The sequence below is a fragment of the Eschrichtius robustus genome, chromosome 15, assembly GCF_028021215.1.
Source record: "Eschrichtius robustus isolate mEscRob2 chromosome 15, mEscRob2.pri, whole genome shotgun sequence".
NCBI classification, from domain to species: Eukaryota; Metazoa; Chordata; class Mammalia; order Artiodactyla; family Eschrichtiidae; genus Eschrichtius; species Eschrichtius robustus.
The window spans coordinates 83757053-83781270 of record NC_090838.1 but is presented as its reverse complement, the minus strand read 5'-3'; the positions used below and the strand labels follow the sequence as shown (position 1 = coordinate 83781270).

Genomic DNA, 24218 nt, shown 5'->3' with positions numbered 1-24218 from the left:
CAGGCAGTTCAGCTTTATTGTCCATACGTTTAACCACTAGACCAACTGGCTTCGCTAGGGTCCAAGAGAGTGTGTCCAACACCTTAATTCTAACAGAGAAACAGCATCTTTGGGATCTCTGCCTTCTTTCCTGTGTTCAGCCGTAAGGTCAGAACCAGCGCCATTTGTGTGTGAATTGGTGGTCCTCATTTTTTCCATCTTTTTCCATTTCCAAGGCACTGTAACTTCTCTCCATAGGCAGAGCCCTAGCTCTCCTCCCCAATGGGAGGATGAGGCGTCCCAACCATGGTAAGTCCAGGTCTCTAAGGGCTGTACCCCACTGATCCTCTCTCCCCAGGTGAGGCGGCCAGGACGCAACGCAACCCCCCACGTCCCTTTACAGCCCAGTTCACTCTGAGTGTCGTCCTAAGGAGAAAGGGTAGAACCCTTCTAGAGCCTGAAGATGTTCACAGCATTCATGTGTGTCGCAAGGGGAATTTCCTGAATCTCTGCCCCAGCACTCTCCTCAAACCCACCCCAGGAGGCCTGGACTGTGCCCTTGCCTTGACAGATATGCACCATGGCTGCCCCACGGCCTTCGACAGACACTGTCCAGCAAGTGTTTGCCAACTTAAAGAGCTAGTACCACAGACCAGCAAAAGTAGACAGAACAGACAGAATGAAAAAAAACACGTACTGGGAAAAGTTCCAGGCAATTGCCTTAATAACTGCTTTGAAAATTATTGTTTTCAATGGCAGAACACTAAGGACCTTTAACAGACCAGTCCTTTATTTTTTTTTCATAACCTGGAAATGAAGTAAAGGTGGAGGGAGGAGTACAATTTAAGATGTCAGAATTACATCAGATTTGCACCCCAGGGTCAGTGCTCCCGGACATGCATTTTCTTTTTTTTGGACATGACCTTGGGACTTAGAGCTTTGTAAGTTACTCATATAACTCCACCAGATTTTCTAGGCAGGTCAGAGGATACTCCGGTAGAGTTTAACCCTCTATAGATGACCCGGACATAGCAATGATTTACAACGTCTTCGTTCCTGCTATTCAGTGCCCAGCTGCTAGAGATGGCAAACGGCGGGGAGGGCTCCAGAACATTCTAAGCCTGGTAAATATTTCTGTTGGGAATTCTTTAATCTCACTACAACCCTGACAAGAGACGATGACCTTAATCTCCCTTGGCATGATTGGTTCGTCTTGAACTTAAGCCAAAGAGTGAAATGCCCCTAAATGTGCAGAGCAAATCTTACTAATGTCAAAACTACATTATATACCGTGTAGGGGGGCCAGAAATCAATCTATCCCAAAATAGGAAAGCTTCCGGGATGCAAAGAGAACACCCTTACAACCTTTTCTACATTCTAAAACAGGAATATTCACGGAAAGAGCAAGATGGAAATTGGCATTCACTGAACTACTGAGTTCTAGTCACATTCACACACGTTAACTCACTTAATCCCCGCTACCAGGTAGGTAGGGATTGTTAACAATTTACATTCCTGAGAACGCAGTCAGAGAGATCTGGAAGTCGCTCAAGGTGACACACTGCAGCAAGCAGGACTCAGGATTTGAATCCAGAGCAGCGTCGTTCCCCACGCGCCACAGCTGCGGCGCAGAAAACGCAGGTCTGCCGCGGGGAAACTGATGACTCGCAGCCGTCCTGGGGCTCTGCGCCATAACTGGGAGACAACCTGGTTCTCGTGACTGCTCAGTCTGTTTTCACCCAAGTGCATGACTGCGGGAGTAAAGCGACCACGTGAGCCCTTTCCCTCCCCCGGCGAGGGACAGTGCCTGTCTGGCCAAGGGCAAGTCACAGGTGCGACAACGTGCCGGGACTGGATTGGGAGCCCCGGGGCGCGAGCTCTCCTGCAGCGTCACCGGGAGGACGGGAGGGAGGGAACTCGGCCAGGTGTGGCCTCCGGATGCGGCAGGTCACAAGTGCGCTGAAAGTGCGGCTTGAGGCGCGGCCAGCTCCTTAAAACTGGGCTCGCGCGGGAGGAACTATGACCTTGGTCGCGGCCTCTACAATCCCCGCTTGACGACCTCCAGCGGCAGGGTGAGGGCGCCCCGCGGCCTCGGCCGCTAACCAGCAGGCGCGGCCAGAAGGTGCCAGGACGCCAGGGCAAGGCCGCAGAGAGGGGGCTGGCCCTCCCCACGTGGACAGGCTCCCCGCTGGGGGCGTGGCCGCCGGCGCTGGGCGGGCCAATGATCGCCGCGGTCGGGCTCATCCGGCCGGCCCTCCGGGTTGGCTGGGGCTGCGTCAGCCCGGGGGCGGGGCTCCTGGGCGGTGCGAGGCGCGGCCGGTCACGCGGTGCGCGGCGCCGGCTATAAGTAGAGGCCGGTGGGGTGCGCTGCTGGAGTGATGGCTGCCGGCGCGCGCTGAGTGCTTTTTCCTTCTCGGCTGCTGAGGCGTCCGCGGCTGCTTCCTGGGTGGGTCGCCAGCCCCGCCGAGCCATCCCTAGAGCCTCCGCCCCAGGCCGTGTGCTCGCCGACAGCAGGTGCGTGCGTCCGTGGCCCTAGCCCGCCGCCGCAGCCTGGACCTCGTCTCCCACTCGGCCCCTCGTTTTCTTTGGTGAGTGGCGGCGCCACCTTGGAAAGGCTCTTTCTTCTCCTCGGGGCCCGGCGCGGACGCGGCGGCGTGGGGGCTGGCCGGCTGGGCCGGGGCCGGCGGCGCGGTGGGGTTCTGCTTTCGGTTCTCCCCGCCTCCCTCCCCCACCCCGCCCCATGCCACCCCGTCCGCCCGCCCGCGGGCCTTTTTGGCGGTCCCCGGGAGGCGCGCGCGGGAACGGCCCTTTTCCGGTTTTCGCGGGGAGGGCGCGCGCGGGCCGGCGGCGCGGGGGCCGGGCTGGGCGCGCGCGGGCCGAGGTGGTCCCCGGCGCCACGTGCCCGCCGCCCGGCGCGTCCTGCTTGGGGCGCGGGACAGCGGATCGCGGGCGGCGGGCAAGGCCGGGGCCCCGAGTCCCGGTGGGCCGTCGCGGGGTGGCGGGACCGCAAGAGCGCGCTGCTATTGTTATCCACTCCCCGTTCCAGGATGAACTTGCGTCCTTTCTCTTCTCCGCCATGGAATTCTGCTCCGTGCTTCTAGCCCTCCAGAGCCAAAGAAACCCCAGACAACAGATGCCCATACGCAGCGTATAGCAGTAACTCCCCAGCTCGGTTTCTGTGCCGTAGTTTACAGTATTTAATTTTATATAATATATATTATTTATTATAGCATTTTTGATACCTCATATTCTGTTTACACATCTCGAAAACCGCTCAGTAATTCTCTGATTAATTAAAGAACCACTACTCTAGAGAATGGCATCTACCATGGCAACGCTGATTGCCACTACTATTGCTGCTACTGCCGCTTCTGGTCCGTTGGTGGACTACCTATGGATGCTCATCCTGGGCTTCATTATTGCATTTGTCCTGGCGTTCTCCGTGGGAGCCAATGATGTAGCAAATTCATTTGGTACAGCCGTGGGATCAGGTGTAGTGACCCTGAAGCAAGCCTGCATCCTAGCTAGTATCTTTGAGACAGTGGGCTCCGTCCTGCTGGGGGCCAAAGTGAGCGAAACCATCAGGAAGGGCTTGATTGACGTGGAGATGTACAACTCGACCCAAGAGCTGCTGATGGCCGGCTCTGTCAGTGCGATGTTTGGTAAGTTTTTTATTCGTATCGTCCTAATAGTGGTGGGTGAGGAGATTCTTATCATGGGTAGTCCCATTCTTGTGCTCTGCCTTGATTCAGATTCAGTAATATGCACTTCGTACATAATGGAATTTTGTCACGTACTTAATAAAACTTGATGTGTTTCAGGTTCTGCCGTGTGGCAACTAGTGGCTTCGTTTTTGAAGCTTCCCATTTCTGGAACCCATTGTATCGTTGGTGCAACCATTGGTTTCTCCCTGGTGGCGAAGGGGCAGGAGGGGGTCAAGTGGTCAGAACTGATAAAAATTGGTATGTTTAATTCTAAATGGCTTTTTATTCTTTTCTTCTTGTCGTGTTACCATGGTGTTGTGTATGGGAGAATATGGTGTAAAATTGGAGGGACGGACTAAAGTTTTGAGAAGAGAGGACTAAAATTTAAAGTGTGTTTTGGTTCCTGATTTCCATTAGTTGACATTTTTTTCTTAATGTGTTCTATTCCAGTGATGTCTTGGTTCGTCTCACCGCTGCTTTCTGGTATTATGTCTGGAATTTTATTCTTCCTTGTTCGTGCATTCATCCTTCGTAAGGTAATCTTTCTCTCCCCCCATGACCTGTAATAAGTCACACCCAATGGTATTCAAACCGATAGCATTTTTGCAAATGTGATCGGTGTGTAGGAGTGTGGCCTTGGAAAGTTAGAAAAATTCTTTGTTTTGTATACCTCTTGTCGTATGTTGAATTTTCTGAAAGAAGCAATTTTCAATACCCAAGAAGGCATTTGGGAAGGAAAAATTGAACACTATAGTGTGCCAAGAAATTGGAGAGACTGAAAGAAAAAATTAAGGAAATGTATTTGGAGTGGCTTTGTTTAGCTGCATGCGGATTACTACTTTAAATCACCATCATATGCAGGCCAGTCTGAATTGTAAGCTTAGGGTTCAACAAATCACAATGTCCTGGGTGACTTTTTCGTAGCTGCCAGTTAAAGTGGAATAGTTTGGGTCCCTACATAGTTATTTCTAGAGTGTTGATTATTGAAACCAGCTTGTAAGCTTCATGGTGGACACCCTACCTCTCACAGTGACTTGACTCTAATAGCTCAGAATAGGTAAAAAGGAACCAGTAAAGGTAATTTTGTTTTGTTTCTCTTGGCAAAAAAAAAAAAAAAAAAAAAATTCCAGACAGCCATTTAATTTCCTGTCCATTTGAAAATCCCTTTTGAGGGACCTGATAGCATTTTTTTTTATCAAGAAGTCTGATGCTGGCTCCAAAATAAATGTAGACAACAAGGGATGTTGTCGTTGGACTGAGTTACAGTAAGAATAAATGCATTTTTCTCAGGAAACAAAGTTGTCCTTTTCCTGAGGTGAATGGCTCTTAACGGTCCATTGTAAGTTCTTAAAAATTTTTCTAAACTGAAGAAATCTGAGTGAAGGGAGATAGGTAGCTTAATCCCAAGGGGTAAGAATGTATTCAGAGCCATTTGTTTGGTCTAGTTCTAAGCTTCTCTAGGGAAGGATATGTACTTTTCTATAGAAATTCAATAACTGGTAAAGTGACTCACTAATCACTATTTACCATGGCCTGAGTCTGGCAAAAGATAGCAGTGTAATACTTTGAAAACTTGAAACCTCTATAGCTTGGTATAATTTGAGAGTAAACAGTTCGTTGATATTAACGGACTCAAAGTTTGGCATTGTCTTATTTAGCAAGCAGGTAATGAATAGCACCTACCCTCCTACTCCCCACAGCTGTAGAATATGATAATGTGATGCTTCCATTTGAAGCTTAGTAGTAGTCAGGGATCAGAGCTCTTCGTATTTTTAGAGCCGTATAGCTTGCTCCTTACCAGAGAAGCAGGAGAATTGCTAGGATCCCCTGTTACGGATTTGTGCTCATAAGGGTTTACACTGGGTCTTTGTGGATTATTGAGAGACAGATTGTTCGGATTCTGGAGAGGCTTTGTGTGTCTCAAGCCAAAATAAACTTCTTTTCTGGAGGAGGAATGGTCATGCTTTCAGGTGCAAAGTGGGATTTTCAGGTGCCCAGACCTCTCATTTGGGGAATGCATGCCAGGCATTTTTATCCTCAGTTAGAGACCTTTAGTTAGATATATTAACTTCTTAATTATATATTCTTCATGGGGTATGAGGATGGACATGATCAAGAATGATTGGAATAGGCCTTCCCTGGTGGTCCAGTGGGTAAGACTCTCTGCTCCCAATGCAGGGGGCCCGGGTTCAATCCCTGGTCAGGGAACTAGATCACGCATGCGTGCTGCAACTAAAGAGTTCGCGTGTCGCAACTAAGAAGTCCGCATGCCACAACTAAAAGATCCTGTGTGCTGCAACTAAGATCCGGCACAGCCAAAATAAATAAATAAATATTTAAAAAAAATGATTGGAATGATTGGAATAGTGTTTAAAACTATTCAATATGGACTTTGAGAATCTATCCGCACACACACACAGGCAGGCACATACTCTTGTGTTTAATCTACCAATAACAGATGAATTTTTAGGTGATGAGGCTGAATATTTCTGGTTACTGTTAGATTTTATTTTATTTTTTAAAAATTTTTTTAAATTTATTTTTTAAAAAAAATTTATTTTGTTATTTTATTTTATTTTGGCTGTGTTGGGTCCTCCCTGTTGCGCGCGGGCTCTTCTCCGGCTGCGGTGAGCAGGGGCCACACCTCACTGCCCTGCGCGGGCCTCTCACCGCGGGGGCCCCTCCCGCCGCGGAGCACGGGCTCCAGGCACGCTGGCCTCAGCTGTTGTGGCACACAGGCTCAGTAGTTGTGTTTAGTTGCTCCGCGGCATGTGGGATCCCCCCGGACCAGGGCCCGAACCCGTGCTCCCCGCACCAGCAGGCGGACTCCCAACCGCTGCGCCACCAGGGAAGCTCTACTGTTACATTTTAAATCTCAAAAAAACATTTTTACACTAGTAACCTTTGGTGGTCTTGGCTGTTAAAATCTAAATATTTGACCATTAAGATACTTTCCAACTAAAGATTCTGTTTTGGAAATTAACATTAAAAGTGCTTTTAAAAGTGTTCAACTTTCTGAATGTTCCAAGGGTGTTGGGTAGTCTAGTAGGAAAAAGCAGAGTGGAGGTTAAGGATTGGGAACAGTAAACAAGGAATAGGGGAAAGGGAGCTTTCCTGTTGAGTGTGTAAATTCTAGTCAAAGAAAGTGGGCCTTTCAGCATTCTCCCTTCTGTCAGGAATCTCATTAAATATATCTAGGGCATCTTTTCAAACTCAGGAACTTTTTTCTTTAGTTTACTGGAACGTCCGATATATAAAAAATGAACTATTATGGTTGAAAGTGGGTTATGAAGACCCCCTTTCCCATCCCATATAACTGGATGATGAGATATTTACTTCTAAGTTTTAAGTGTTAGGTGAGTCATATGGTGGTAAACACTCCATAAAATGTTAGCCCTGGTTACCTCCTGGGGGAGTGGCTAAGAGGAGTTCGGAGGTAGCAAAAGGGAGAAAGAGAAGCCCCTGCAAATGTCTAGAACCCTTATGGATTTTGATTTCGGGGGGTGGTCTTAGGTTCCTTGGAGAATTTCTTAAAAGCACAGATAGTGCTTAGAAGAAAAATGTATATACACCTCAGGTTCATAACCTTACCGACTACCCTTGGGGTGGGACCTACGTGGTTGAGTTACTCAGAGATGATGAGGTTTTTTTTTTTTTTTTTTAAATTAATTAATTAATTAATTTTTGGCTGCGTTGGGTCTTCGTTGCTGCACGTGGGCTTTCTCTACTTGTGGTGAGCGGGGGCTACTCTTCGTTGCAGTGTGCGGGCTTCTCATTGCAGTGGCTTCTCTTGTTGCGGAGCACAGACTCTAGGCGTGCAGGCTTCAGTAGTTATGGCATGCGGGCTCAGTAGTTGTGGCTCGTGAGCTCTAGAGCGCAGGCTCAGTAGTTGTGGCTCACGGGCTTAGTTGCTCTGTGGCATGTGGGATCTTCCCGGACCAGGGATCGAACCCGCGTCCCCTGCATTGGCAGGTGGATTCTTAACCACTGCGCCACCAGGGAAGCCCTGATGCTTAGGTTTTATTGGCTATTTTTGTTTTGACCAATTCCCTACCTGTAGCATTCTTTTAAACTACGGATAGGGAAGGTAATATTCAGAGTGGTTTTCGTTGAGGGCCCATCTCTGCTGATTTGGAATGGCACCTCTACTTTCCGTTTCCTTGATCTTAAGCCATTACCTCACTCTTCTGATGTATTTATGATTCTTCTCCTTGTCTATTCCTCCCCAAGATTTTCCATTGGATTGTGATTCAAGATAGCATTAAACCTTTGGCCTCACAATATCTTTAAAGTTTAGTCTTCCCATGTATTCAGATCTGTGCTCTTGTTTTTAACTCTTGTTTCCAATCACACTGGCCTCCTTTGCTGTTCCTCAGACAATTCAAGTGTTTGCCTCAGGGTCTTTGTACTTGCTGATGTCTCTGGGATATTCTGCCCTCCAGATAGCCTGCTCTCTGGCTGCTCTTTTTCTACCCCTGCGTGTGTACCTGGCTTATGGCTTGTTGACCTAACACATTTGTGTCTTTGCCCCACTGATGGTCTTTGGACTATCTCCCGCCCCACCCCCCCAAGAATTAAAAGTGTGCACCTCCTTCCATCCCTGCCTCCTTCCCCTTCTTTTTTCTTCATAGCGTGATTCTGTACTAGAATGTAAATGTCAGTTCTGTGAGAGCAGGAACTTTGTCTCATTCACTCCCATATTTTTTTTTTTTTTAAAGAAATTCACGTTTGTTTGTTTGTTTATTTATTTATTTATTTATTTATTTATTTATTTATTTATGACTGTGTTGAGTCTTCGTTTCTGTGCGAGGGCTTTCTCCAGCTGTGGCAAGCGGGGACCACTCTTCATCGCGGTGCGCGGGCCTCTCACCATCGCAGCCTCTCGTTGCGGAGCACAGGCTCCAGACGCGCAGGCTCAGCAATTGTGGCTCACGGGCCCAGTTGCTCCGTGGCATGTGGGATCTTCCCAGACCAGGGCTCGAACCCGTGTCCCCTGCATTGGCAGGCAGATTCTCAACCACTGCGCCACCAGGGAAGCCCCACTCCCATATTTTAGTGCTTGGCACAGTCTGTTAAATGAGGAGGTGACCTAGTGTACGACTGATTTTTATCTTAGCACTTTGGTAAATCATTAGTTGTGGCATATTTATCAAATGTCTAGATAAGATGGTTGTTGCTGGTATATTCTACTACATGTTTTGTTTTTAAGAAGTCACTGCAGGTATAAAGTCAGGTAAGAAATTAATATCTCATAGTCTGTTTCTTGATCTCTCCTATATAGTACATTTTCAGGTGTGTGCTCAGATTTATATCTGGACATGAGGTACCTTAGAGCCCTGGGGGTTGAAGCTGATTATTCAGGACATCACCAGTCACTAGTAATAGGTAGCCTTGTTAAGAATAACAGCAACAGGGACTTCCCTGGTGGCGCAGTGGTTAAGAATCCACCTGCCAATGCAGGGGACACGGGTTTGAGCCCTGGTCCGGGAAGATCCCACATGCCACGGAGCAGCTAAGCCTGTGCGCCACAACTACTGAGACTGCGCTCTAGAGCCCGTGAGCCACAACTACTGAGCCCGCATGCCACAACTCCTGAAACCCTCATGTCTAGAGCCCATGCTCTGCAACAAGAGAAGCCACCTCAATGAGAAGCCCGCACACCGCAACAAAGAGTAGCCCCCGCTCGACACAACTGGAGAAAACCCAAGCGAAGCAACAAAGATGCAACGAAGCCAAAAAAAAAAAGAATAACAGCAACAAAAACCTAACCAACCCCCAAACATTAAACCAAACACATACTTAAATTCAGATAGATGTAGAAAATGAGATCAGCCTTGGTAGGGGAACTTCCAGGAGCAAATGTAGGAGAAGACCATTTGGCCTTGGAAACTACTCTGGAGAGATAGTTATTGGAACTAATTCCTGAAGCTGCCCTTTGATAAGGTTCTATGGAAATGGGTTAAGTTTTTACAGCTTTTAAGATCTTGATCTTAGTGATAATGATATTTTACAGGCAGATCCAGTTCCTAATGGGTTGCGAGCTTTGCCAGTGTTCTATGCCTGCACAATTGGAATCAACCTCTTTTCCATCATGTACACTGGAGCACCTTGTAAGTACATATCAGAATATTTAAATGTGAATTTAAAGTTGTTTCTAAAACTTGCATTAAATGCCCAATTTACCCCTTTTTGTTTACAGGGCTGAAATCTCCTAGAAGGTGGCTGGCCTGCGCCCATTTCAGAAGGCTGCAGGCTAGTGTATGCTGAGTTAACCTAGATAGTTTTTCAACCAAAGAGACCTGCTCAGATTCTAAATCACTACAGACCTTTACTCTTTAGTCTTCACAGGATCCACCGATAATTTGATCTTCTCCCTCCCTCTTTCCTATCTATGCTAAAAATACCGGAATTGATGTTACCTCGACTACTGAAGAGTCATTAGTTATATTTGGTCTTCGATAATCAGTCATTTAGGACTGGTTTGCTGGATATTCTCATTTTTCTCTCCCAAGTGGAGCTCCTTTTTGTTTCTAAATTTACTCCCCTGAATCTGCTTGAATGAGAAGAGTTGGGATGTTTAACACCTGCCCTAAGTGCACTTGGAAGAAGAATTCATGCAGCTAAGAGGAAAAATATTTGTGAGAATATAAAGATTGAAATGTTGATTACTTTTATGTTGGAACGAAGGCAAAACATGGATTAAATTGTGATACGTGTTTCATTTAGCAATTGAAAAAGATTGATAACCTGTAACTTGTTAGACAGGACAGTACATGTCTTGATCAGTCAGTTTTCCTGTCTAGGTTCATTTGGCTTGATGGCCTTTGACCCGTCAGGTCAGTGGCTTTCAATCTTTTGACTGTTGTGACACACTGGAAGAAAGACATTGTACATTGCTGCTCGGCACACACATACTTAGAGAGGGAGGGGGAGAGAGGGAAGGATAACTGGAATAGTATCTTGAAGCTACTTAACCTTGCTATGTGCTATGCACTCATATTTGCAAGTATTCTTTTTAGCTTTTTAAAATGCTCATTGTGGCCCACCAAATTGATTTCATTTCTGACTAATGGATTGTAACTTGCTTTGTAAACCTCACTGAAGTAATAAGTCACTGACAAAAAATGGAGTTAGCTAAGTATTTTTAACCATGTCTTTATTAGAATAATCAGGAAAGAAATTGGACAACTTTATGAGGATATTGATCTTATTTAGGGGATACCAGACTCCTTACCAAATGCTACAGGCAAAGGAAAGCTTGCCTGCTGCCTTTCCATTCTGTTTTAAATTGGCTTCTTCATGTTAAACTAAAAAAGTCTCTATGAGGCTCTAAGCACTGATGTTTTATGTGGTAGCAGCAAAGCTCATAGTTCAGTGAAATTGAAATTAGAAACTTGCATTTTCAATCGTCTTTGAAAAGGGAATGTGGATATTTTTGTCCTGTCCTTTGGTCGATCATTTACAAGAAAAACCAGTCTCATTTCCCTTTTTTGACTTGGAACGTAGGCAAATTTAAATTGTGATACAGAGATTGATTAAATTTCATGTATATTTTAGTTTGTGTGACTAACTCCATGATTAGAATTGATAGCAGGAATTAAAATGGAAAGATTTAGTCATTACAGAACTTTAGTTTTGAAGGGGCCTCAATTTATATCTGATTTTTATATACTAATCATTTTGAAGAACAATAGAATTTCCATTTTATAAGTAATTCCTAATGAGCAAAACAACCACAAGTAACTAAGCTGTTCTTGGATAAACCACAGATCATTATAACATCTTTTAGTCTTAAATAGTGTTGTCTAGTGCTTTGCTTCTGTCGTTAAATATAGACGAGTGGCTTGGAGGCTGTTGGGGTTTAAGTGATAACCAGATAACTAGTTAATGATCCCTTAGCCATGTGAGAAGTAGGCATGTCTCTGTTTAAGATGTGGCTTGTTAGTATGATTACCACTCTGTTTTCTTTTTGTGAAAGACAGCCCTTTGAACTATTCTTATTCCTTGATAGATAAATGTATCTTAGTTTGATAATGTGTTCTAAGAGATAATCTTGCTCTAAAGGATTTTGCTAGTGTAATGGATGTGATAACTTCCACAGAGAACTAATTATATCAGTATGAGAAATGTGAGGACTGGGGCACTTTCCTTTTTTAACGTTAAAATCTTATGTGCAAATGTAACGTGTGGCCGCTCCCATCTGGAGGCTGGGCAGTGGAATGCTTCCATTTTTTTTCATAGCTAGTTGCAGATCCTCAGTGTAGTAATCTGTCTTCTAAAGCAAAGAAAGGAAAAAGCCTAACGTGAAGGAGCTTGGGAGATGTCAGTCTAGCAGGTGATTAAAGTGGGCCAGACCGGTGTGGATTTCAGATGCCATGGGATTTTTCTCCCAAATTTGTATAGCCACTAACACAGTAAATCCTGTGGACCTAAGGCTGGCAACAGCTGTAAAGGGTGATGGGCTGGCTTGGGGAACCCCAGAGTCCCCAGAGGAGGGTTTACACGTTATTACAGGGGGGCAGTTGCCCTGGGGTTTTCAAGATGCACCATTTTATCTCCTAGTGCTGGGCTTTGACAAACTTCCTCTGTGGGGTACCATCCTCATCTCGGTGGGATGTGCAGTTTTCTGTGCCCTTATCGTCTGGTTCTTTGTATGTCCCAGGATGAAGAGAAAAATTGAACGTAAGTAACAAATTGTAGCAGAAAATTTTAACTAGTAATGTTGTGCTTGCTTCTTTTTGTTTAGCCATCTGTAAAAATCCGCTACTTGGATAGATTGGTAAAGCCAGAAAATTTACATGGAAATTTGCGGATATAGGTTTATTGTCCAAACTATGTTCTTATTAACTTAAAATGACCTGAGACCTAGTCATAAGGCATACTTGTCCTTATTTGGGCCGCCAGACAAGCTAGGCACTTAATCTATTTTTTCTTTTTTTTACTGTACCTTGATCACTTGCCAGTGACATGCTAGATAAATACAGAGAAGTTGTAGTCCACATTAATTGAGAGGGATGAGGATACCTTAATGAAAAATAAAAGGTAGGTATGAAATATTTTCACAGGAAAGAAACATTTACCAAAACTAATGCCTTCAGATTCAGATATTCAGAGCTATGCTAATATATTATCTGACTTTAGATTTGGTTAATTCTCAGAATTGGAGCACAGATTCCAGAGGTAGACGTTTTCAAGTGTCATGAAGGGATCATTTAGACCATTACTGTATGTAGTATTTCAGTATAATCAAATATGGCATACCGTTTTGGTTAGTATAGGTCTTAATTAAATCTTGTATTCCTTTCCTTACTACTTGAACTCTCTTGAAATGATCTTTTTCTGCCCTTTTCATCTGCAACTGCTCGGGTAGTGATTTAAGTTTGTTCTTTGAAGAAGCGGAGGGCCGCGCAGACTGCAGTGGCACCAGAAGAGCGCTGCGTCATGCAGCTGCGCTCCGGAGCCTCCGAGAGGCCCTGCGCTAGTCTGGCGGCCTTCAGGCCTTCGTGACCTTGATTCTCCCTCAGTCTGGGAGAAGATGAGACAGGTCTCGCTAATGTTCTATATCCTGGTTTGTAGCTTGACTGGGATGCCTGAATGAACACGGAAACAGACTGGGCATTGGTACAAAGGCAGAAAGCGTTCCTACCTGGTCATGGGACCTAGAACCATAAGGCACATGTCTTTGTTTTCTAGAGGTGGACATTCAAGTCACCTTTAGTTGCCTGCGTTGAGCCGTGTCATTTTGCTTGAACTCACAGACTGAAATTTGGGGCCAGTTTTTAAAAAGAACGTGCGCTAGATGAAGTCAGAATTTTCAGTTTTCTCTCAGCCCCATGCTTGAGCTGCTTTCCCCTCAGAAGGGGTCAGCAGGAGGCTCAGAATGGTTTCCACATTTGTGAAGGGTTCTGTAAAGAACAAGAATTTATAGCAGAGTCCACAGGGCCTAAAAGATTTTACCGTCTGGCCCTTCACTGAAAAGCTTTGCAGCCCCTAGTAATAGGGTGTTCTGCATTTGTATTGCTGGTTTCTTCCCAAGTGAGAGATTAAGCGATACGGCAGATGAAGCAGACAGGAAAATTATCCTGAATTTTCACTGAAGTTTACATGTGGTCTTATTTCGAGAAGGATTTTTGTATCTTTTTGAGGTGAGGGAAAGGGGAAGTGTAGAGCAAGTTAGTTTGGTCAGAACCAAACAAAAACATCCTTCTTTTCTAGGAGAAATCAAGTGTAGTCCTTCTGAAAGCCCCTTAATGGACAAAAAGAATAGCTTGAAAGAAGACCACGAAGAAACAAAGTTGTCGCTCAGTGATACTGAAACCAGGAATCCCGTTTCGGAGGTGGGGTCGGCAGCCACCGGGCCCCTCCGGGCTGCAGTGGAGGAGAGAACGGTCTCGTTCAAACTTGGAGACTTGGAGGAAGCTCCCGAGCGAGCGAGGCTTGCCAGCGTGGACCTGAAAGAGGAAACCAGCATAGACGGCACCATGAACGGTGAGTGGACTCTCCCTCGGGCGGGGCAAGGCGAGTTTCCCGTTGTTAGCAGTACTGCTGCGGGGCTCTGCGTTCGGACGTCACGCTCCTGGCATTGAGTGTCGCCTTTTGGTCTTGGCCAGGTGCAGTGCAGTTACCTAACGGGAACCTAGTTCAGTTCAGTCGAGCTGTCAGTAACCAGATAAGCTCCAGCGGCCACTACCAGTATCACACCGTGCATAAGGATTCCGGCTTGTACAAAGAGTTGCTCCATAAGTTACATCTTGCCAAGGTGGGCGACTGCATGGGAGACTCCGGCGACAAACCCTTGAGGCGCAATAATAGCTACACTTCCTATACCATGGCAATCTGTGGCATGCCCCTGGATTCGTTCCGTGCCAAAGAAGGTGAACAGAAGGGTGAAGAGATGGAGAAGCTGACGTGGCCTAACGGAGACAGCAAGAAGCGAATTCGAATGGACAGTTACACCAGCTACTGCAACGCCGTGTCTGAAACTCACTCAGCATCCGAGATCGACATGAGTGTCAAGGCCGAGATGGGTCTGGGCGACAGGAAGGGAAGCACCAGCTCCCTAGAAGAGTGGTGTGACCAGGACAGACCACAAGTGTCTCTCCTCTTCCAGTTCCTGCAGATCCTCACGGCCTGCTTTGGGTCATTCGCCCACGGTGGCAATGACGTCAGGTCAGTCGATCATGATTCTTGGCCCTGCTCGTGCTATTTTTATGCCGCCTGATCCTTTTATGAGGCTCTGCTTGTGGCCTTGGTACTTATTACCACCCGTGGGACACTGAATAATGTGGAAAGGGTGAGGTAATAGCAATTAATTGACCTAAAAAAACAGGAAGAAAAATTTCTTCTTCAGAGAGATTGCAAAGAATATGTTTGTCTCTGTAGGTGATAAACACACACATCTTTCACAGAGAAGCCTTTTATCGAGATGGGAGCCAGTTCTTTGATAGAATCGCTGCCCCCTAGAATGAATTTGTAGGCGGCTAATCCTAGTTCTGTGGTTTCTCAGCTGTTCGTTGGAACCCAAAATTTGCTTTAGGTGGGCCGGTAGGAAGACAGGCCGCCAGATGCGTGGCGTTTCCCCTCTGAGAAGAGCTCTCATTTTCTTCTGTGTGTATGTTGGGGTTCCGTTTATTTCCTTTGAAAGAAAGACCAGCTTCTAATGAAAGCTTTGCTTTAGAAAACTTAGTAAGTCAGTTAACAAATAGATTCTTGCCAAGTTTTAGTTTTGCCAGAAAAATCATCCCTGCCCTCTTTTTTTCTTTCAGCAATGCCATCGGTCCTCTGGTTGCTTTGTATCTGGTTTATGACACGGGAGATGTTTCCTCGAAAGTAGCAACACCAATATGGCTTCTGCTCTATGGTGGTGTTGGTATCTGTATTGGTCTATGGGTTTGGGGAAGGAGAGTTATCCAGACCATGGGGAAAGATCTGACACCAATCACACCCTCTAGGTAAGTTGGTAAAGCAGGTCTTACTAGGTTAATGCTCATTTTCTTAAGATACGTAATACTGTACAGTGCTACTACATACAGTAACCAAGTTTGTATAAGTTCCCGATGTTACTCTCTTTGGTGTGAACCTTTTAGATTTTCCTTATCGTCTGGCCCTCAAACATAATTTATCTGTTCAACTCCAGTGGACTCTTTTTAACAAAATAACTTCTGAGAAAGATGTGTGTGCTAAGACTTACTAGCTATGTGCACTTGGCTTTTATCTCTGTCTTTATGGAGCCAACACCGATGCTTACTAAATTCAAAGGGAAAGTGCAAGCTTTAAGAATGGGCTTCCAGAAAACCTTAAAACCTCAAACGCTGGAAAAGAGAAGAGGAATCTCATGGCCTGATTTCAAGCAGATTTCAGGAGTTAGAGCAAACTAAAGATGCTGGTGGCGTTTTTGTCACCGGGTAGAGCACAGCAAGATTGCGTGAACTTTGGGATAGTGCTAACTTACCAAAATTTAAGTTCCATTCTTGACAGGTGATCTATTTGTGTCCACAGCGGCTTCAGTATCGAACTGGCATCTGCCCTCACTGTAGTAATTGCATCGAATATTGGCCTTCCCATCAGTACAACACATTGTAAAGTAAGTGTAATGTAGAGGTACTGTGTCTTTTGAGTGGTTTTAGTAGATATGTTGAGAGGGATTTTTTTGTTCTTTTTGTTTTTTGTTTTTTTTCCTTTGATAGTTTGGTGTTATACCGTGCGAGTCTCGAAGAGTTCACAAGTTTAGGACAAGTTGACTATAAGGATGTAAATACACATTGTGCAGTTTCTTGTGTCTATTACTTTTATTTAAGCAGATAGTATATTTTCTCCCCAAACGATGCAAAAGCCCCTTTTTATAGAGGTAGCAAGTCTGTGAGGCTTGTTGGACTGTTGAAGGGCAGTTTATTTGAAGCAAGCGTATATTCAGAGCATCTCAGGATTGAAGTCCTGAGAAACTTATTGAATCCTAAGGTTGCTTGATGAGCATCTAATAACCATAGGATAACTATAGGGAAAGGAAGAAACTGGCTTCCTTAAGGGAATTTAAGTTGGTTCATCATGGAGCCTTTGAGTCATTCTTTTTCTTCCAGAGAGATCTGTGGGTGATTGGCTATTAGGTCTAATAGCAGCCTCCCCTCTAGAATCTTTGGGAAACCGAAAACTTAAAGGAATCTACTATTAAAGCAGTCTTTGTTATTATTAATGTAGTTCATTAAATTCCAGCAGCTCAGAAGGGAAAAGGGAGTTTTCTTTCCCTCTTTTACCCCAATTAGCACAGATTCCGTGATTGCATTTTATATTGCCTTCATCTTGTTACAAACCAGCTTTCATGGATCGGTCCAGCGGTCTGGGGCTCCTTACCTACATAAAGTCACGGGTCTATTTAACAAAATGCCATTGGCACTTCAGTAACCAGTTTCCTCGATTGTTTTCTCCCGTAGGTGGGCTCTGTCGTGTCCGTTGGCTGGCTCCGATCCAAAAAGGCTGTTGATTGGCGGCTCTTCCGCAACATTTTTATGGCCTGGTTTGTCACAGTCCCCATTTCTGGCGTTATCAGTGCTGCCATCATGGCAGTCTTCAAATACGTCATCCTCCGAGTGTGAAGCTGTTTGAGATGAAAATTCGGGTCAGTGTTTGGGACCACCTTACACATTCCTGTTCCTTTGAAGAATGATTACAGTGTTATAGAAGACTGACAGGAGTCTCTTTTAAAGTTTGGGAGCTGTGGGAGGGAAGCGTTACTTGTGCTATAATTGCTCTTGTGCTAAATATGACTTGTCTCAAAATTAGCTATGTAAAGTAGCCAGGTTTCCACTGGTTCCTGTTGAGGTCCCTTTTCCTTCTGGGCTGTGAATTCCTGTATATATTTCTCTACTTTTTGTATCAGGCTTCAATTCCATTATGTTTTAATGTTGTCTCTGAAGATAACTTGTGATTTTTTTTGTTTGTTTTGTTTCGTTTTAAAACAACCATTCAGAGCCATTTGACAGAGCGTGCTCTGCTTTGTTGGTTTCACCAGCTTCTGCCCTAACACGCACAGGGACTTGACAGCAAACACCGTAACCGAAGCTTCCCTTGTAGTCTCTTAGAAAAATAGTCATTTGTACCCTGCCCTCCTGTCGGTAGTGGCAGGTTCTATTGGCATACGTGAACTTCTTATAAGGACAAGGTTCTTTGGACACGGTGAAAATTTAAGTTAGTAGTAACTTCTTTGCAAGCAGTTCACTGACTATTATTGCTAAGAAGAAGTAGGAAGAAAAATCCTTCTGGCAGTCTTGGTTATTTCTCTTTAAGATTTCTGGCCGTGTGGGATGGATGAATGCAGTGGAATATGAACTTTGGGTGAGTTAAATGGGCCAGCCTTCCATGTTCATCTGTCTACCTCTTAACTGAATAAAAAAGCCTACCGTTTTTAGAAAACACGTCTCATTGGTTTTGTTCATATATTTGAAGCCTCTGAGCTCCCGAATCGGTCAGCCTTATGCAATTCTTAGGAGAGTGTGGTATCTTAACAAGTGAGAACTGCCCTCTAGCTTAAAGTTCCCCACTCCTCCCTGGTACGTTTCTTGTGATCCCAGAATATACGTGACATTCCTCCATGGGGCATTTCTAACTGTTTGGCATTTTCTACCAGCACATCCTAGACATTTCCGTGTTAGCACTTATCTACTCATTGTCTTTAACAGCCACAAAGTTTTTCTGTTTGAATGGATTATTTTGTTTTACTAGACCCTTGTTTAGATTATTTGTAGCTTTGCTATTACAGCGAATGCTAAAATGAGTGTTCGTGTTTCACGAGTGTAGCTCAGCTTCATTTAAAAATTCTCAGTGTTGGATTCTTCAGTCTTGACCCATTATCTCTTTTACGCTTGATCAGGACGGCACTTTTGGTGCATGGCTTTGCGAACTAGATTGATGGGTCCTGTCCTTAGACTTTTAGCAAGATGCTTTTTAGAAGCCAGACTGCAACAAGGATAAGGTTATGCTTGCCTGACCTGTGCCTGAGAAATTGGACCCCTGGTTGCGTACCTGCCATGGATTCACTTAGTAAATGTTCACCATTTCATGTCAGGCACTGCACTAAGCTTTTTATGTACATTGAATTCTCAAGACCTTTTGCAGTAGTTCTTAGCATTATTTTGTAGATGATGAAAGATACTGAACTGTATCTTTCCTGATCTTAAGAGAATGGACAGGGAGTTCCCTGGTGGTGCAGTGGGTTAAGACACCGTGCTCCCAATGCAGGGGGCCCGGGTTCGATCCCTGGTTGGGGAACTAGATCCCACGTGCCACAGCTGAAGATCCCGTGTGCCGTGCAACTAAGACCCGGAGCAGCCAAAATAAAGAGAATGGACAGCCCCAGGCTAGCTGAAGGTAGCCATGTGACTATTTGAGGAAGAAGAAGGGGGCCTGGGGTAAAGAGGAACCTAACAGTAAGCCCAGAACTGAGGGTTCTGCAGGAGACCCTCTGAGTTTTTGTGCTGGCTTCCTTTCCTGGTGCTATATGACCTCACACAAACCCATATCCTGTCTTTGCCCGGTGATTAAATGGAGAGTAGTAACTCTCCCCAAGATTTTCCCCTTGGCCCAGGAGAGGACAGCTGAGGAAGCACTTGAACCAAGGATGTGTTTCTCTAGGAAGAGCAGCTAGATCTGGCGAAGAGGAACCCCACGAGCTAGTAAGAGGCCAGAGGGGATCTGTATTTCCATGTATGGTAATAGCTGCTGTGGGCCAGGGACACAGGCTGGTGGGAACTGTGGCCTGTTTCTCTTGGGCATTAGATGTTGCCTTTTTTTTTTTTTTTTTTTTACTCTTACTCTCCCCCCATCCAAGCTATTTTCATCAAGGTTGCATGTGTGCCTAATAAAGTAGTCAAGTGATTCAGCAAGGCTTCTATGGAAAAGGGACCTCCCACCACCATTTCCTTCTTTCCTGAGGCAACCACTTTCTTTTCTTTTGGTATTTGTATTACTATTTGGCCCTTTCAGTTTTTAGCTCTTGATGCCCCATAGTGAAAAAAGGTGTTTAGTTCTAGTCTTCCACTGTTACCATACACAGACCCTAACCTCCCACCTTTGCTGTATAATTGGGTCTTAATTTTGGTAAGATCAAAATTGAGAGTATTTTAAAAATATCACTGAGCTGCTGAGTCTTATAATGCTTATACTGTGATCATTTTGTTTTCCCTGGAATAAGCTCTACCGCCCCACCCACCCCCTTTTTTTTTTTTCCCCCCCTTTTTTTTTTATTAAGTGCTTGTCACCCTTTTGGGACTATCAGAAGCAACAGGAAAGTTCCCGATATTTTAGGGAAGCTTCACTCACAGCTTCTGATCTGTTCCAATCTAGACAAGTTTCACATCTGCATCCTAAAATTTCCCTCTGCCATTCTGGGAATCTCTTTTACCTCCTTTGTTGGATTTCCTATTTCCTATAGCCCATGTTTTTGTTTTTTCTTGGTTTATTCCCCTGTTTTGGGGGAGAACACCCTGTAGCAGCTTCCTGAGAAAGAATCTCGGGTGGTAAAGGCCTAATTGTTCGGAGTTCTGGGGCTCACTGGGGCAAAGGTCACTGTGTATTTTAGTCTCCCTGTTTTCAGTACCTTGTGTTTTTGCGTGGTTCCGAATGCACGCGCTCATTACTACGGCTTTTAGGTAAGTAACACCAGTCCCCCAATAACACGGTTCAGATTTCAGTTGCCATGGTATATTTTAACTGAGGACTCGCGTACAGTACAAACTTTAATGCTAGCTCTTTGGTCCACAAATCCCATTTCCAAAGGAACAGATGCACGTAGGCCCAACGAATGACCTCTCAGGTCGCTTCTTTCAAAGTCTTCTTGGTGTCTGGTTGCCGTGCAGCTATTACTCAGTTCACTCACTGACAACAGAGCTTTTTAGTAGTGATCCCAGCGGTAGAGATGCTGTAGGCTTTTAGCGCTGCTGTTGGATTATGTTCCAGGTTCTCTTGGGGGCTTGAATGAAAGTGTGAAAACTTGCCTTTTACCATCAAATGCAGCTTTCATTGATCCAGCCAACAAAGAGTTTATTTCCAATTTTAACAGATTTGGAGAGGCTACTGATGCTCTAACTGGAGATTGTATGATTGCTTCAGCTGAGGCTTGGAAGAAATTGAAAGCATCATGGCAAAAAGCAGCAGTAATTTGCAGTGTGGCAGAAACTGACTACACTGGAAATAACTTTGCAGGATTCAAAGCGGATGTGAATTGAGTTGTATTCGAACACGGGAGGGTTGACGCTGCTACTGTTGGAGAGATTCTAGATAGGCAGCCAGAGGCACTTCAGTGAAGGTGAGCGTGTCAGCATAAATGAGGAAGGTGATTGTGATGAAAAGGATGCCGATGTCCCAGAGGAAGTGATGCTGGCCTGGCCCGAAGTTCACATGAAGGGACTTCCCAGAGCTATTTCTCAACAGTGAAGAAAAGGTAAAATGTTGGAAGCTGAGCCTCAAACACTTTAATTAATTAATTAATTAGTGTTCTGCCGATGAAATTTAGATACTTTTTAATTGAAATATATTGTGCACATAATTGTGTAACTTGCTGACTTTTTGCACACTGGACTGACCCATGAAACCAGCAACCAGAACAGGAAAGGAACAGTATCATTCACAGGATTAAAGGGTCAATGTCGAGTCACCTGGTTAAACTACAGTATAGTAACTGAGAACTAGATAAATGTTACACAATCATGTTTACTTGCAAGCTGCCATCACTTCAGCAAGCTGGGCTAAGCTCTAGGCTACTAGTGCTTTCAACAGTTCATTTCCTGACTGGCAGGAAATAAAAGGATTTGTTCTCACCCTACCTCACCCTTTCACCTTTAGGCAACAAAAAGTTGCCTAGAGACCAAAGGTGACAAAATTAAAACGCTTGGCTCATAAAAAGCTTTGTTGCGGTGTTCCCTCTACAACATAGTGGTATAGGGATGCCTGGTCTATTAGACACGTCCTCCACTGTGTTTGTGCAGTGTGTACGATTTGCAAATATTTTAATTGCCATGGTTTTCTCTTGCTTCACAGGAAAATCTTGTTTAGTGCTCCAAAATTTCAGTAAGGTTACAGAACTCATACCCCATGGTGTGAAAGTCCTTTCTCTTTAACTCCTTTGTTCTCTGCCTTTGTCTTTTGCCTCTACTTGAGAGATTTAAATTCTTTAACCACCCCATTGTTTACACCCAGGACACAGTGAGATCTTTGAAGTCTGAGAAAGATCAGCTAACTGGAGATTGCTGGGGTGCTTCTACCAAACTGTTACTTTTGTGAAAGTTGGAGACTTTCGAGACTTTAGTAATAGTTTTTTTTAATACTAAAATATTAGAGCTGCTCATTGGCAGTAATGCTTGCCTTTGTAATGACTGGGCTCTTGTGGAAACCCCTTTTGTTATATTCAGAGATGAAGCAGGGTTTCATCTCAGCTGAACACACTGTGATGCAGTGCAGATTGCTACTTACGAAAAGCAGCAAGATGTTTATTTTTCTGGGGACTGCTGACATTAGTGCAAGGTCTCCCCTCCCAGAGGATTATTGCTGCAGACCTAGATAGCAGGTTTCTACTTCCCATTCATTCTATTTCTAGAAGCAAGCAAATGTTCTCTAATTGCAGGCTTGGGCTGAATGCCTCCGTAGTGTTTCCCACTGTGCTAATTGGAAAAATATAATTTTCAACTAACTGTGACCTGCTTTGCAAAATAATCGTTGACAGCTGAGTTGCCAGTTTGGTTTCTAAAGTGAAATAGTACTTTTTAGTTTAGCACTAAGGATAATGGAGCTTTGGAAGTCCCAGGGCAAGCCTATGCTGTGTACAAGGACCATTAGAGATCAAATTTCAGCCTGTAAGAACCAAGAGCCTATTGATTTGATGTCTTTTTCTAGGAGCTCTTATTAAATTGAATTTCAATTAAAAATTTTGAGGGGGCCACATTCTGGGAATGTTAGTCAGTGTTGCCCATTAGTTGAATAGTCATACAATGGGCCTTGTGTGTACCTTATTGATTTGGAAGGGAGGTAATCTTTTAGCTAAGGTCTTGGCTTCTGGCAAGCTCTCCTTCAGTCTAAATGTGGTTGGCCTTGCCAGCTTTTTGGAATTACTGTTGGCTTGTGAGTATAGAGTTGTTGTGACTCTTCTGTTTAGGATCTTTGGTTTTTCTTAGAGTGATTCTGTCGTCACTGTCTACCACAGAAAAGGGCTTTAAATTCAAAGTTGCCATTGGAATCGGAGATCTTTTTTTTTTTTTTAATTTTTAAAAATTTATTTATTTGGTTGCACCGGGTCTTAGTTGCGTCAGGCGGGCTCCTTAGTTGCGGCATGTGAACTCTTAGTTGCAGCATGCATGTGGGATCTAGTTCCCCGACCAGGGATGGAACCCAGGTTCCCTGCTTTGGGAGCGTGGAGTCTTATCCGCTGCGCCACCAGGGAAGTCCCAGAATCAGAGATCTTAAAGACAGTGATTACTTCCTGTGTGTGGTGGAGTGTAGTGGTTACAAACATAAGCTTTGGAGCTAGACCTATCTAGGTTCAAATTCCAGCTCTACCACTTGTGTATCCTTGAGGTCATTTAATCTTTCTAAGCCTCAGGTCCCTGTCTGAATATTGGTGATAATAATGGTACTTATGTCACAGGATTTTAATGAGGATTAATTAAAATAATGCATGTAAAGTGTGCCGTGCCTGACACTTCTTAAGCACTTCTTAAATAGCGTTTATTAACTGCTCTCATCCTCCACATAAACATATGTAACTTTTCTTGACACGGTAATGTTTAACTTGACACTGATCCCCTAGATACCCTTCCTTGACTATGGAGTGACTTTAAAGTAATTTTCCTTAACTGTACCTTTATGTATTTCTTAAATCTGAAATGAAGGATTTAATTTTGGTGGCTTGCCTTTGAAGAAAAGTGTATTCAGACCCTGTATAAATTAGGATTCGGTTAAACTGTGAGTGATGGAAAATCCCGAGAACACAGAAGAAAGTTTATTCCTTCCCCTAGTTACTGATGGGCTGGTACTGGTGTCTCAGTTTGGAAGGAGTCCCATGGGCCTGGGACCCAAACCCCTGAGGAGGGCACGCCAGCGGCTAGTGACTTTAGTAAGAGGTGTGTGAAGAGGCTGATGCTGTGAGGGCTGAAAAACTACCAACAGGATTCAGCTGGTTGGGGTGGGGGAACTGCTGCTGTGGGAATGAAGAAATGTGAAGAAATGGAAGGAACAGGAAGCTAACCAGTAGTTTCTCTTCCTGGCCGTCTCCTCACAGCTCCCCCTACTGAACAAGAGTGAACAAGTGGAACGAGACTCCACGCTCCCAATGCAGGGGACCCGGGTTCCATCCCTGGTCAGGGAACTAAGATCCCACATGCATGCTGTGAACAAAGCCGGTGAACACGTGTGGTTGGGAGAGTTCCAGCCCCAGCGGCACCACAAAGTAGGGAGGGCTGGGTTTGCAGCTGAGATGTGGTATAGCTTAGCAACCAACACAGGGGCGTCTGCCGGATTTCTTCATCTTCAGAGCATGTTTGGAACTAATACCTT

General features: G+C 44.7%; 1 protein-coding gene across 2 annotated transcripts; it reads left to right on the top strand.

Moving 5' to 3' along the window:
• The first annotated feature begins 2331 nt into the window (after positions 1-2331).
• On the top strand, positions 2332-18089 carry SLC20A1 (solute carrier family 20 member 1). Of its 2 annotated transcripts, none has more exons than XM_068564291.1 (11): positions 2332-2493; positions 3026-3641; positions 3801-3941; positions 4134-4219; positions 9697-9793; positions 12246-12365; positions 13899-14171; positions 14294-14852; positions 15449-15634; positions 16182-16266; positions 17111-18089. In XM_068564291.1, the coding sequence occupies exons 2-11, from the start codon at positions 3296-3298 to the stop codon at positions 17270-17272; spliced, it is 2055 nt and encodes a 684-aa protein (XP_068420392.1). In that variant the 5' UTR covers positions 2332-2493; positions 3026-3295; the 3' UTR covers positions 17273-18089. The 2 variants fall into 2 exon arrangements, with proteins under 2 accessions (XP_068420392.1, XP_068420391.1); XM_068564290.1 differs by having other exon boundaries at positions 2332-2567.
• The last annotated feature ends 6129 nt before the right edge of the window (positions 18090-24218 follow it).